General features: G+C 50.0%; 1 protein-coding gene across 1 annotated transcript; it reads left to right on the forward strand.

Annotated features, from left to right (window-relative positions):
• The first annotated feature begins 728 nt into the window (after positions 1–728).
• On the forward strand, positions 729–7755 carry ZFP64 (ZFP64 zinc finger protein). The gene is made up of 6 exons (XM_058814901.1): positions 729–812; positions 1441–1680; positions 3254–3415; positions 3723–3785; positions 4253–4504; positions 6461–7755. Exons 1-6 carry the CDS (start codon positions 761–763, stop codon positions 7753–7755), a joined length of 2064 nt encoding a protein of 687 aa, XP_058670884.1. The 5' UTR covers positions 729–760.
• The last annotated feature ends 6064 nt before the right edge of the window (positions 7756–13819 follow it).

Below are 13819 nucleotides of genomic sequence, written 5' to 3' on the forward strand. Positions count from 1 at the left end.
CTGAAAAACCTTTCCCAGCACACCCATTACCTAAATTCAGCAATCCCTACGAAAAGCATTAACTCGGCCCCACCTCACGTTCTCCCTGAAGGAAAAGAGCTGAGAATTCCCAGCAGCGTGCTGGGGAATTCCCGCGGTGGGCAGCACAGCACAGGGACTGAGCGGTGCCGTTTGCTCCTGAGCGAGCCTTTCTGCGGGACAGCAAGGAGGAGAGATGGAAAGGGTGCAGGATTCCTCTTTGCCATGCCACGGCGGCTTAGCTCATCTGAATTTGTGTACGTTAATTTAACACATCCCGTTAGTAGTGTCCTATTAATAACACAGCAAATAATGCACCAGCACACCGGGGTTCAGGCTGGGGCCGGGCACAGCTCTGGCGTTTGGGCATGGTTCTGGGCTCAGGCTGGGACCGGGCACGGCTCTGGGATTTGGGCAAGGCTCGGGGTTCAGGCTGGGGCTGGGCACAGTTCTGGGTTCAGGAGGCTGGGGCCGGGCACAGTTCTGGGTTCAGGAGGCTGGGGCCGGGCACGGCTCTGTGTTCAGGCTGCAGACTGGGCACGGCTCTGGGTTCACCGCCGCCGCTCCGCTGCCTCCCGGCCCTCCCTGCCCGGGCCGCTGACAGCCGGCACCGCCGCAGCCTCGCGGCCGCCACTGAGCATGCTCGGTTCCCGCACATCCGCCGGCGCCGGGCGGCCGAGCTGTGGGAGCGGTGCCGGTGCCGGCGGGCTCGGCCCGCGCAGGAGGCGGCGGCGGGGCCGCCATGAACCGCGGCGGGGCGGGGGCGGCGCCCGCCTTCCCCGGCCCCGTGCAGTGTAAGTGCTGCGCCATGCGCGCTCCGGGGCCCGCGCCGCGCCAGCGCGGGGGAGCCGGGGCCTGCCCGGGCCCCGAAACCTGAGTAGCGCATGAAACGGGCGGGAGCGGAGCCCGGGAACATGGCTGGGGGGCGGGGGGGGGGAACCCGGGAATCTGCGTGAGCGCCGGGCGGGCGGCACCGGGGGCAGCGGGGCCGGAGCGGGGTCAGGGGGGTCAGTGCGGCCGGAGCGGGGGTCCAGGGGTCCTGGGCGATGGTCCGTGCATCTCGGGGATGGATGCTCCATGGGTACGGGGCAGTGGTCCGTGGATCCTGGAGGATTGCCCACGTGGATTGTCCCCGCTCCATGGGCACTGCGTGGTGATGTCCGTGTGTCCCGGGCACCGATCCGTGCTCACTGAGTGCTGTCCGTATGTCCGGGGGGATTGTCCCCGCTCGCTGGGCGCTGTCCGTGTGTCCCCGGAGCGCTCCGTGCAGCGGTGCCGCAGCTAGCATGCCCCCGCGGGACCCCGAGCTCCCGGGGGCTGCATTTCCCGCCCGGGGTGCCCGCAGCTCGGGGCCCGTGGGCAGCGGGATGTCCCTGTGGCACCCGGAGCGGTGTCACCCATCACCGCGCCGTGTCCCCGCAGTCCCCGGCAGCACCACGGTGCTGGTGGAGCTGACCCCCGACATCCACATCTGCGGCATCTGCAAGCAGCAGTTCAACAACCTGGACGCCTTCGTGGGGCACAAGCAGAGCGGCTGCCAGCTCACCAGTGCCACGGCCGGCGCCACCAGCACCGTCCAGTTCGTGTCCGAGGAGACCGTGCCCAGCACACAGGCTCAGAGCAGCAGCAGGACCATCGCCTCCGAGACACAAACCATCACAGGTACCCAAAGCTTCACAGGCACCCCCAAACCATCGCAGGTATCAAAGCTTCACAGGTGCACAAACCGTCATAGGTACTCCCAACCCTGCACAGGTACCCCCAAACCATCACAGGTACTCAAATCTGCACCGGTACCCAACCATCACAGGTACCCAAAGCTTCACAGGTGCACAAACTGTCACAGGCACCCCCAAACCTTCAAAGGTGCCCAACCCTGCACAGGTACCAAAACCATCACAGGTATCCCCAACACATTACACGTGCCCAACCCTGCACAGGTACCTCCAGACCTTCGCAGGTACTCCCAACCCATCAGAAGTACCCCCAAACTTTCACAGGTACCCAAACCTTCACAGCTACCCAGCCATCATAGAGGCACAAACCTTCACAGGTATCCAACCATCACAGGCACCACCTGCCAGGTGCCAGCCCTCTGTCCCTGTGTCCCCATCACCCAGCCGAAATAACAGTTTTCACATCAGTTGTCACGTAACTAAGGAAATTAAATAGTCCTGTGCTGCTTTCTTGGATTTCTTCTAACAATAGTTGCTTAATTTGCTAATTGAGGTACAAGTTCTCTCAGAGAATTGCTCAAGTCTATTGTGTTGTGGAACCAGCTTGTGCAAATTAATTAGAATTGTCGATACTTATGAAAAATACTGAAATTACTATGCATTTTATTTTTTTAAGAGTGCTCTAGATGGAAAACACACACAGAATTGCTGTCAGGCACCCATCCAGGCCTTTTTATGTGAGAACACTGCATTCCCTAACATTGCTCCCTCAACTAATTGGCAGGAAAAATATTACTCAAAATTTCTGCCTGCGAAGATTCAAGTGAGGTCCTGATCCTGGAGACATTTAAATAAAATTAGGATCTTGTTCCGTGTGTGAAGGTTTGCCCTTCTATATATAGTTTTGTTTTATTTTGGTGTGGGACCTTGCTAAACCCCAAATTATTTGACTCTAATTTGGATAGACAGGTTAAGGCAGGGAATCTGGAAGAGCAGTGAAACAAACTGAATTCAGGGCCCACTTCCAGGAATTTTTGTATTATAATCCCTCAACTCAGTGTGGCTTTTGGGTGAGTCATTTTTCTGCTTCATATTTACTCATCTTTAAAATGAGGACAGTTCTATCCATTTGCCCTTTTGGGCTATAGTGTTGGTTAATTGATTTAAAAGCTGTTACTTTGGCTGAGATATTTCCACCTGTTATTCTTGTGAGTAACAGCTAAAAACAGTAGAGTTGAAAGAGGCTGAACTTTTTTAACAATTACAAAAATAATTTGTGTGATGCCTTTTGACAACATTTGCCATATAAATAGTGATATTTTTTTCTCATTTGGGCTGTAACACAGACAGAGTTGAAAAACAAATATATCTTTATTTGGAAGAGAAAAACCTTTTTCCTTTCCTCCTCCCCCAGGTAAAGAGCAACCCAGAAACAGGAATGTTGCTGGAAAAAAAAAAAAAACAGAAAAGAGAATTTATTAAACTAGGCAATTATTAGACTTTTTTTAAATCTGATTAGAGAAGTTAATGCTCTCTCATGAAGTTTTTTGTGTGTTTAGTTTCTGCCCCAGAGTTTGTTTTTGAGCATGGCTACCAAACCTACCTGCCCAGCGAGAGCACGGAGCCTCCAGCTGCTGCTGTCGTCTCCACACCACCAAAAGCAAGGTCCAAGAAATCCTCCTCCTCCCTGCCCCTGAAGAAACTCAGCTGCCTGTACCCAGGTGAGATGGGATTGCACCATTTGAGTGTGGAGAGCTTTCCTCTAGTGGCACACAGGAGGTTGGATGCCTGCGGCAGTTCTGGAGTGAGCTGCCTCTGAGGGGAAGCGTTAGAAAACCCAAGTTCACGGGTGGGCTGGTCACTGTTTTAAGCAGATGTGAGTAAACAAGATGAGGTATTAACTTTCTGTTAACAGTGAATTTTAAAGAAAATGCTGTTGAAAATAAACACGTCCAGAATACGGTAATGTACTTTTATTATTTGCTAGATTTTCCTTGAATTTAATGATCTTTGTCCTCCTGTTTTCAGGGTGCCAGTTCAAGACTTCCTATGGTATGAAGGATCTGGAACGTCATCGGCGAACGCACACAGGTTTGTGTTCCTATATTTGCTTTTGAGTTGGTTTCCTCCTTTCAGCTTTTTCACAAAAGCCATTTTCCTATGAAGTAATGTCTCCATAAACAGCATGTAGACATGTCTGTACTTTCTAGCATTGTCCTGGCCTGTGCCTAAGGAACTGCCTGCTGGGGACATGCCCTGTCAGGCACAGCTGAGAACACTGGAGGTTGATTTGAGGCACAGTTTAACTTCTGGGTGCACACCATGAGTTTATCAGGGTGCAGTGTGGTGGGAGTGCACACTGCTTTGCTCTTTATATTAAAGCAGTTCCATGATTTTAGCTCCCAGTTTCAGAGTTGCAAAGGGCGAAGGCTCCGAAGGCCTTGCTGTTTGTTGCAGCTACACCCTACAAACGAGTCCTTTTCGTGATCAGTCTGTGCTTTCTGCTTTACCACACGCCCTCCCGTGCCCAGGGCTGAGTGTGAGTGCTGCTCTTGCAGGAGACAAGCCCCACAAGTGCGAGGTGTGCAGCAAGTGCTTCAGCCGCAAGGACAAGCTGAAGATGCACATGCGCTCGCACACGGGCGTGAAGCCCTACAAGTGCAAGCACTGCGAGTACGCGGCGGCCGACAGCAGCAGCCTCAACAAGCACCAGCGCATCCACTCCAACGAGCGCCCCTTCAAGTGCCAGATCTGCCCCTACGCCAGCCGCAACTCCAGCCAGCTCACCGTGCACCTGCGCTCGCACACAGGTGGGGCTTTGCTCATATCCATGCCACTAAGGGTTGGAAGGTCACGGAGATGATTTTAACTCATGTATAGGTGTTCAGATACCCAACAGGGATGATTTGAGTTCCCAATGAGTGCCCCTTCAAGTGCCAGATCTGCCCCTGTGCCAGCTGCAACTCCAGCCAGCTCACTGTGCACCTGCGCTCGCACGCAGGTGGGGCTTTGCTCATAGCCATGGCTCTAAGGGTTGGAGGGTCGTGGAGGTGATTTTAAGTCATGTATAGGTGTCCAGATCCTCAAAAGGGATTATTTGAGTTCCCATTGAATGCCCCTACAAGTACCAGATCTGCTTCTAAGCCAGCCGCAACTCCAGCCAGCTCACCGTGCACCTACGCTTGCACACAGGTGGGCTTCTGCTCTGGAAGGGTCAGAGGATCACAGAGATGATTTTAAGTCATGTATAGGTGTCCAAAAGGGATTATCTGAGTTCCCAGTGAGTGCCCCTACAAGTTCCAGACCTGTCCTCACAGCTCCAGCCAGCTTCTCGTGCACCTGCGCTCGCACAAAGGTGAGGTTGTGCCCTTCTAACTTAGGCAGGTGAGCCCTGAGTGAGCACCTGGGAATGCTCATGGCTGTCTGGTATTTCCAGCAGAATTAGATTTCTGTGCCATTCAATATTCCAGTTGCTGGGAAGGGATTTTAGACTAACCTTTCTTTTTGGCATTTCAGTCTGTTGCATCTTAAGCAATGGAATTTTGCTAAAACTCAAGCCTTAGTTTTGTTGCTTCTTCTATTTTTCCAAAATTTATCTTCTTTTCAAAGCTGTTATGCACACACCCAATTTTAGGAGAAAAGTAAGACCGGTATGTAGAATATATTTCTTATTTGAATTAAATTAATAATACTCTAGAAGGTGAGTGTAGTGCCCATTGCTCAGAGCGAGATCATCTTCACTTGTTGAACTAATCACTAAACGTTAGCTTCCTGTGAGACTACTCTTAGAATTAGTAATTCTGTGGTCAGACACAAATTTTTATCTAAATCCTGGCAGTGTCAGTTAGGGATGGGCAGAAATGTAAAGAAATACAGAGTAGGCCACTCTTTAAACAAACAGAATTTTTTGTTATATTCTTTTTCATATATATTGTGCTACCCTGTATATGACAATTAAGTCATTGAAATATGAACTGTGCCTTCATCAGCAAAGCAGATAAAAATTCAGTGGCTGAGTGTGCAGCTGAGGCTGTAAAATAAACTAGATGAACAAACAGTGCATCTTCATTAATAAAGTCTGTTTAATACAGATAGTACACCATGTATCTCAATTATTAAACAGATACATGGATTAGCACAGTAGGCCACAACTCGATTTGAAAAATATGCAGCTAAACCTATGACATATGTAGCTGGATAAGCAAATTATGCAAAATTATACAGCTCTCACAAACTCTATAAAATATTAACTTCTAAAATAAATCAGCCATTTGCAGTTTGATTATTAAAGAGGATAAATGTTTCTTGAACTAAATACACTTTCTTTTTCCTCCTTTCACCAAAAGTGTCTTAGAACCTAAAAACACAATTCTTCCACTTGTTCAAAATAATGCCTACCTAAGGACTTCATCCTTTGGTGAAAAATTCAGAGAACTGTATTTTTAGATTTAAGAAAGAAAAGGGAGTAGTTATTTAGTTAGGTTGCTAAGTATGCTTTGGATTCTTTTTTAATGGCCTTAGAACAGCCTCACTGGAATTGATTAGGGATTAGCAGAGCTCCACCTTAACGTGGTCATGGATATAGTGACGCCAGCCTGCAGATACAGAAAATGCAAAATAATGGGTTTAGATCTGAGTGTGTCAGACCAGGCGATGATCCTGTGTCATGAAATTTCTCTTGACTTTGAGAACATGTTGAGAGTAGGGACTCCATCTCAGCAGTGGCTCCTGCAGTCCCCTGTGTAACCCGTGCCTCCCATTGGCAGGAGATGCCCCTTTCCAGTGCCAGCTGTGCCCCGCCAAGTTCAAGATCAACTCGGACCTGAAGCGGCACCTGCGGGTGCACTCGGGGGAGAAGCCCTACAAGTGCGAGTTCTGCGAGGTGCGCTGCGCCATGAAGGGCAACCTGAAATCCCACATGCGCATCAAGCACAGCACGGAGAACACCCTCAAGTGCCCCGAGTGCGACTTCCAGTGCGGCAACAAGACCAGCCTGCGGCACCACATCCGCAGCCACCAGCCCGAGCAGCCCGTCAAGTGCTCCGAGTGCAGCTACTCGTGCTCCTCCAAGGCGGCCCTCAAGGTGCACGAGCGCATCCACGGCAAGGAGCGGCCCTTCAAGTGCGACCTGTGCAGCTTCGACACCAAGCAGCGCAGCAACCTCACCACCCACGTCCGCAAGGCCCACGGCGACAGGGCCAAGGGCGGCAAGCGCTCGCCGGACAAGAAGGAAGGGGAGAGGCCGAAGCAGGGCGGCTCCAGGCAGGTCGCCAAGCTGGACGCCAAGAAGGCCTTTAAGTGCGACCTGTGCGACGCGTCCTTCGTGCGGGAGGACTCCCTGCGCAGCCACAAGAAGCAGCACAGCCTGTACAGTGGCTCCAAGAACGGCGAGCTGGCCGTGCTGCAGCTCCAGATGGATCCCGGCCGCCAGCCCGGCGCCCCCATCACCGTCAGCCACCTCCAGGTGCCGCTTCAGGCCGCTCAGGTGGCCCCGTACAACGAGGGCAGAGTCAAGATCATCGTGGGCCACCAGGTGCCTCCCCAGGCCAACAGCATCGTGCAGGCGGCCTCGGTGAACGTGGTGCCGCCGGGGCTGCTGGGCGCGGGCCAGGAGGAGGTGCTGGGCGGGGGCCGCCTGCAGCTGCTGGGCCAGGTCAGCGTGCTGGCCCCAGCCACAGGGAGCACGGGGGACACGGGCCCGGGGGCAGAGCCGGCCGTGCTGCTGACCGCCCACGAGCAGGGCGAGGGCACCGCCCTGCACCAGGCCCTGCTCCCCGGGGCCGCCCCCGGCCATGAGCCCCCTGCCGGCCAGGCCTTCATCGCCGGCTCCGGCATCAGCTGCTCCGACCTGGAGGGGCTCAACGCCCTCATCCAGGACGGGGCAGCGGAGGTGACCGTGGTCAGCGATGGTGGGCAGAGCATCACCGTGTCCACGGCTGCTCCTCCTCCCCCCATCTTCTCGTCCTCATCCCACTCTGAGGGCCCCAAGCAGAGCTACTCCATCATCCAGAGCGGGGCTCACACAGCCCTGCTGTGTCCCGCAGACTCCATCCCTGATTAGGGGCTGCTCTGGGCACGGGGGTGTTCTGGACTCAGGGGCTGCTCTGGGCTTGGGGGCTGTTCTGGACTCAGGGGCTGCTCTGGGCTTGGGGGCTGTTCTGGACTTAGGGGCTGTTCTGGATTTAGGGGCTGTTCTGGACTCAGGGGCTGCTCTGGACTCAGGGGCTGTTCTGGACTCAGGGGCTGCTCTGGGCACGGGGGTGTTCTGGACTTAGGGGCTGTTCTGGACTCAGGGGCTGCTCTGGACTTAGGGGCTGTTCTGGACTCAGGGGCTGCTCTGGGCACAGGGCTGCTCTGGGCACTGCTCTCTCCTGGGGCAGTGCTGAGACTGAACACAGGATTTGTCCTCCAGAGCCAAATACCTTCCACGCTGTGTTTGTCTGTACACTGAAGCATCTTGTGTGTGAGGAGGAGGAGGAGGAGGGTTTGTTTGTATTTCTGTATTTCTGTGCCTCTGCTGCAGTCAGAGGCCCTGCTCCTTGGGAAGCAGCTGCTGCCAGTGTCCCCCAGCAGTGACACCCCCACGTATGGCTCCTATACTGTGCTGCCTGAAGAAGAAATCCTCTCCTTGTGCTGAATTACCTCCAGAGCAGCCTTGTTGTTCGATGCACAGATGAAAAGACAATAACCTGAGCCCGTGTGGAGTTTGCTGGACTGAGGTCTCGGTTCTGTGCTCTGTGTGCATTCAGTGCTCCTGGCTGGGCTCTGAGGAACCTCACTGCTGCTCCAGCCCAGGTGAAATCCGAAGGGCTGCTCCTCAGTATCTGTAGAATCAGTAGCCCCTGGCACTTGAGATGCTGGTGCAGAGAGCAGGTGATTGTTTTCAGAAAGTAAAATAATTTGTCCCTCTGTCAGTGGTAACTAACTCTGTTAGCAGCAACACAGATCCACTCTGGCGTGGTGATGGCTGTCAGAGTGCCTGTGGGTTAAAGAGCAAAACAACGGGAAATATATTTTTTATAAACACTACTTCCCCTTTGTTTTTATTTTGATGCTGCCTCTTGGGAGTTGCATGGGTGGTAAAGGTGTGTTACAGTTTGGGTCTTCTTTTCACGTTAATTTAAATTTTTTTTTAATCTTCTAATCCAAGGTTTTTCACTCCAGCAGAAATTCAGGTTGGATCACAAGGAGATGGTAATTTATTATTATATTTAAATAATATATCTATTAATTTATTAACTATAATTTATTTTCTTGATATAATTAAACAAATTAATCAGTTTGTAGTTTAAACAAATTAATCAGTTTGTGGAGTAAATATTATTAATTAATAGTGAATTATTAATTCTTATTTATTAACTATATTTATATTATTTATTATGGACATTTCTCTGATGAAAGACTCCCGGGCTGTACTTTGAACTATGCAGTTGCCCGTGCACAGGTAGCACAGACTGAAAGCAGTGAATTTGCCCATCCTCAGTGGTGGAGGTGAACTCTGCAGGCAAGCTTTCCTCAGCTCCCGGTGTTCCTTGTCATCCATAGGTGGTGCCAGAGGCCCAGGGAAGCTCTGGAGTGTGCTCTGGCTCCTGGATGAGATTTCCTCTTTAACACTTCCCTGTAAAAACATTGCAAAATTCAGCTTTTTAAGACGTTAGGAAAGCTCAGCTGTAAAAGTCTCACTTAAGAGAAAAAGTTGCAGATAAAAAAATGCCCAAACTTTTCTGCAAGAAGCAGATCTGTGGCCAAAACCTAACCTCACAATTCATGTAAAATTGATAATATTTTGCTCCCTGGTAATGAATTTCACCCTGTACAGGTGTCGGGCACTACAGGAATGATAACACCCGAGGGATTTTGGCAAAGCTGCAGGTTTGCAGTGCAGTTTAGCTGTGCTTCCCTTGGCCAGGAGTGTCCACCCCAGTCCAGAGCCACCCTGAAGATGGCACAGCTCTGTTATCTGCACTGCAGCTGCTCAGGAAGCCTCGAGAACCTTCTTGAGTAGGAAACCAGTAGATCTGTCATATTGTAGAGACTCACCTTGGTGCTGGGCCTCAGAGATAAACAGGAAAGATAAGGAAATGGTGTGAGTGAACAGGCAGAGCTTAGTGCTGCTGCTCCAGCCTGGTGTGGCTGATTGCATCATGTGAACAATCTAGAGGCTTCTTCCTGGACCCTGAGAAAAACCAGCTGAGAAGCGAGGCTGACACGGGGGCGATTTCTTTTCAATTTTCCCTTCCAATATTCTGGCTTGATTTCTGTGTGTGACAGTAATGGTCTGTGTGGTTTGGAGCTGGCAGCAGCAGATTGTTTTAATCTCTGATGTTCACTTAATACATTCTTCATGTTATCAGCAGAACCATCCCAGGAGGGAGCCTGGTAATTCAGAACAAGTGTCTCCTGTAGAGCTCTCCTGCTTCTGAGCACATGGTAAATAAATCCCATCCCTCCCTCCTTGAGGTCTGCCACGGCCTCAGAGCTCTGGAGCAGGCTGGCTCTTTCCAGGACCAAATACTGGGATGGATTTTTGTTCCTGCTGCCTGGAGATCCCCAAGCTCCCCTGGTAAGTGCTGGGCCCAGGAGCAAAGCTCAGTGTTCCAGTGCTGCCCACCCAGCACAGCCCTGGCTCCCAAGGGAAGTGTAAATTTGGATATCCCACCCCAGAACAGCCCTGGCTCCCAAGGGAAGGGACAATCTGGATATCCCACCCAGCACAGCCCTGGCTCCAGAGGGAAATGTAAATTTGGATATCTCACCCAGCACAGCCCTGGTTGCTAGAGGAAGGTGTAAATGTGGATATCTCACCCAGCACAGCCCTGGTTCCTAGAGGGAGGAGTAAATTTGGATACCCCACCCAGCACAGCCCTGGCAGGCTCTGCTCTCTGCCCAGGTTTTTCCCAGATTTCCTCAGGGCTCCCAGGTGTGGGTTTATGGTGTGTCACAGCCTTCCTCCTCTCTGAGGATGAACTTCAGCCTGCTCAGAGATCTGAGGTTAAACTGGGCAGGCAGAGGTGCAAAACCTGCGTGCATTTCCAACAAACCAACCCCAGCCCTTGGGCCTTCCCAGCCCTTTGGGGTTTGCTGCTGTTCCTGACGCTGCTTTTTAAAGCCAGACCCGCTTCCACATAGCTGATCCTCCAGCAGACCTGCTGAAACGTGCTTTTCTGCCGTGCTTTTGTGAGGCAGGAACACAACAGGAAAAAATGCTGAAGAATAATGTGTTGGGACCCCTTTAACTGTGTTTTGGGGAGGCTGGTTCTGACTGAGCCCCAGCTCAGTGTTCCTGGTGGGGTTGGAACAGCATGGGATTAAACCTTATCAGTGGTGCTGTATCTTTTAGGTGGTTTTGATAAAAACTTTAACTGTTATTTGAATCAAAATGGGAGATTCCCGCTCCAAACCAGCCTCAGGTGTCCCATGCAGGGGGGATTCCTTGATATGCCCAGGAAGCACTCCTGGCTGAGGGGATGGGACCAATCCCCCACCTCAGATGAGGCCCAAAAGCAGCAGAACCTGGCCCAAAGCTGGCTCTGTTGGGAGCTGGGGGAAAACCAAACTTGTATTGAATACTCGTGGGGCTTGCAATTGAAAAATTGTAACCAAAATATTTCCCAATCATTTTGGGAATGAGCTCTCTGTTACTGCTGTCATCTGACTGCACTGGGAAGTACCTTCTGGTGTGGGGTTTAAAATGTCAGAGACATGCCAAGATATTTTCTCTAAATACAAAGAACAGGGGAAAGGCTTGGGTTTGGTTTTTTTTTGTTTTTTTGTTTTTTTTTTTTTTATTTAGATACCTTTGTTTTATTCTGTATTTCTGATTCTTTATTTGTGTTTGAAGTCAAAGCATAGTCAGTCATTCTTTTTGCACTGTGCTATTCTGGTAGCTGCAAAAATATTTTCTGTGTCCTCAATGGCAAGACCTCTATCCTATAATTTCAGGAGTATTGACTGGCTACTCTAATGGCTTTTTACATCTCCAGTTGGAAAATCTTTAGCCTTGATATTTAAATTTTAAGAAGAGAAACCAATATTGTTACAAGAAGCTGACGTCTCCTGTCACTTCCCTAGTGACCTTTCATGAGGTGATAAAGGTTTCTATAGTGACCCGAGGAAATGATGTCTCAGGTATCAGCGTGAATTAAAAGTCTGTGGCAGGAAAAGCTTTCTTTTCTCTGTCTCTCAGGTATCAGTTCTGCTTTGTCTTTATTCCAGTGCCTGAGCATGGAGAAGGACTCATAAAACATCCAGTATTTGGTTACAGGGCTGTCTTTAGAGGCTTCACAATGTTGTAGGGAAGGAAAAGCAGCCATGGCAAAGCAGAGGTGGGTTTTTACAGGCTGTGTCCATGGCACCACTGAATTCTGTACCTGTGGGATCAGCCAGTTCTTTCCACCAGCCTCAGGAGCTGTGTTTGCCTCTCTAGATCCAGGAATTGTCACTGACTGCAGATTCAGCTTTGACAGAGGTGTTTATGTTCCTCGATTCAGACCTTGTGTAAACTTACCTTTAATTCTGAAAGTGAAAGCTCTGGTTAGTGAGAGTGGCTGCATTTTGTAGGTAAAAGTTGAACTTGATCTGGGAAATAATTAACTGAGGGCCTGCAGAGTGCTTTGAGGTATTTTTATTTGGTTGTTGTCTTTTGGTTTGGTTTTATTTTAAAGGCACAAGGATGCATTTGTGCCTTCTTGTGCTGCTGGGTGAAACAACCTGTTATCAATGTCTTCCAGTTTATCTACCCTGATGGGAGACGCCTAAAAAAGCCTTGGAGAAACCTCCAGCGTTTTCAGCTTGAGTTTCCCATTGATGTCCTCCGAAGTGAAGGAAAGCTGATAAATCTCTGTGCTGTCTGTGCTGGCAGGGTTGAAATCAAGGCTGGCCCTGGTCCCTGGTGCTCTGAGCTGTCAGACAATTTCCCATCACTTTCCTCCCCAAGCCCTGGGCCAGCAGAGGCAGAGCAAGGCCAGCCCTGAGCTCTCACCTCCTCTGCCTGGTGCTTGTATTTGCACTTTCTACATGTCAAACTGAAGGAAAAATCCTCCCCACGCCTTTTCCTAGCACAGCTCTCAGCTTCCTCCTCCCAAAGTGTGGCTGCACTTCCTGCCATAATTAATTACTGGCCATAATTCATTATTCCATCAGCAATATCAGTACATCAGCTATCATTCTATCAGTGTTTGCACTGGAGCTGTGCTGCTGGACTCCCCACCTGCAGAAGGTGCCTCACAAGGATATGGTGAGCATGGGAATAACTTGGATACCTCAGTGATGAGCCAGATGCAAATTCCCAGATAGATCCTGGAGATAGTCACATCTCCTGATGGCCCAGAGGAAAATCTGAAAGAACAGGAATGCATAAAGCTCCGCTGCATAATGCATGGCAGTCATAATTAATAGATTAAAGTTCTTTGTGAAACATGCTTTTTTATTCTAATAAAGGGAAGGGACTACAAATGGTGACGCAGTTTGAACAGAGCAGCAATGGGAGATGCCATGTTAGAGTTGTAAAGCTAAAGAGGTGATAAAAATGTACCTCAGGTTTAAATTTTTACAAGGCTGATGTAAGACTTATTACCTTAAATAGCAGCACTTTTCCTTGTCTCTGGGCACGCTGGATCCTTCTGGCTCTCAAAGTACATGAAATTGCTGGGGCATTATTAAAAACTTGCTGCTCGGTTCTGCCTAAAAAGTTCAGGATTCATCCTTTGAATCACTTTGCCTTAACAATGTTAAATTTTGCTTTTGTTGTAAAATCATGCAGATCAGCCATTGATAGAACTTTAATTGGCTGGGGATGCTCGTGATTTTTTTCCTTTTAAGAAAAAAAAAAGCCTGCCAGCAAAATTGCTTTTTGGTGATGACTCTGCTTGAAAAGTGCTCTGCAGGGGCCCATTCCCAATTGATTATCTTTCACAGCTAATAGCTTCAAAGGCTATTTGGTGGACAGTCCAGTTTTACATTTAAATGTAAATCTCGATAGCCTTGACAGACTGATGGTCAGAAAAAAGAAAGGTAAAACCAGTAAAATGGATGTACAGCTGCTATAACTTTCACCAGCTCCTCCAGGGGCAACTGCAGTGAAATTTAAATGGTTGCAGTCTCACAAAGCTCTTGGGAGGGGATGG

This window comes from Ammospiza caudacuta, chromosome 15 (genome assembly GCF_027887145.1).
Source record: "Ammospiza caudacuta isolate bAmmCau1 chromosome 15, bAmmCau1.pri, whole genome shotgun sequence".
NCBI classification, from domain to species: domain Eukaryota; kingdom Metazoa; phylum Chordata; class Aves; order Passeriformes; family Passerellidae; genus Ammospiza; species Ammospiza caudacuta.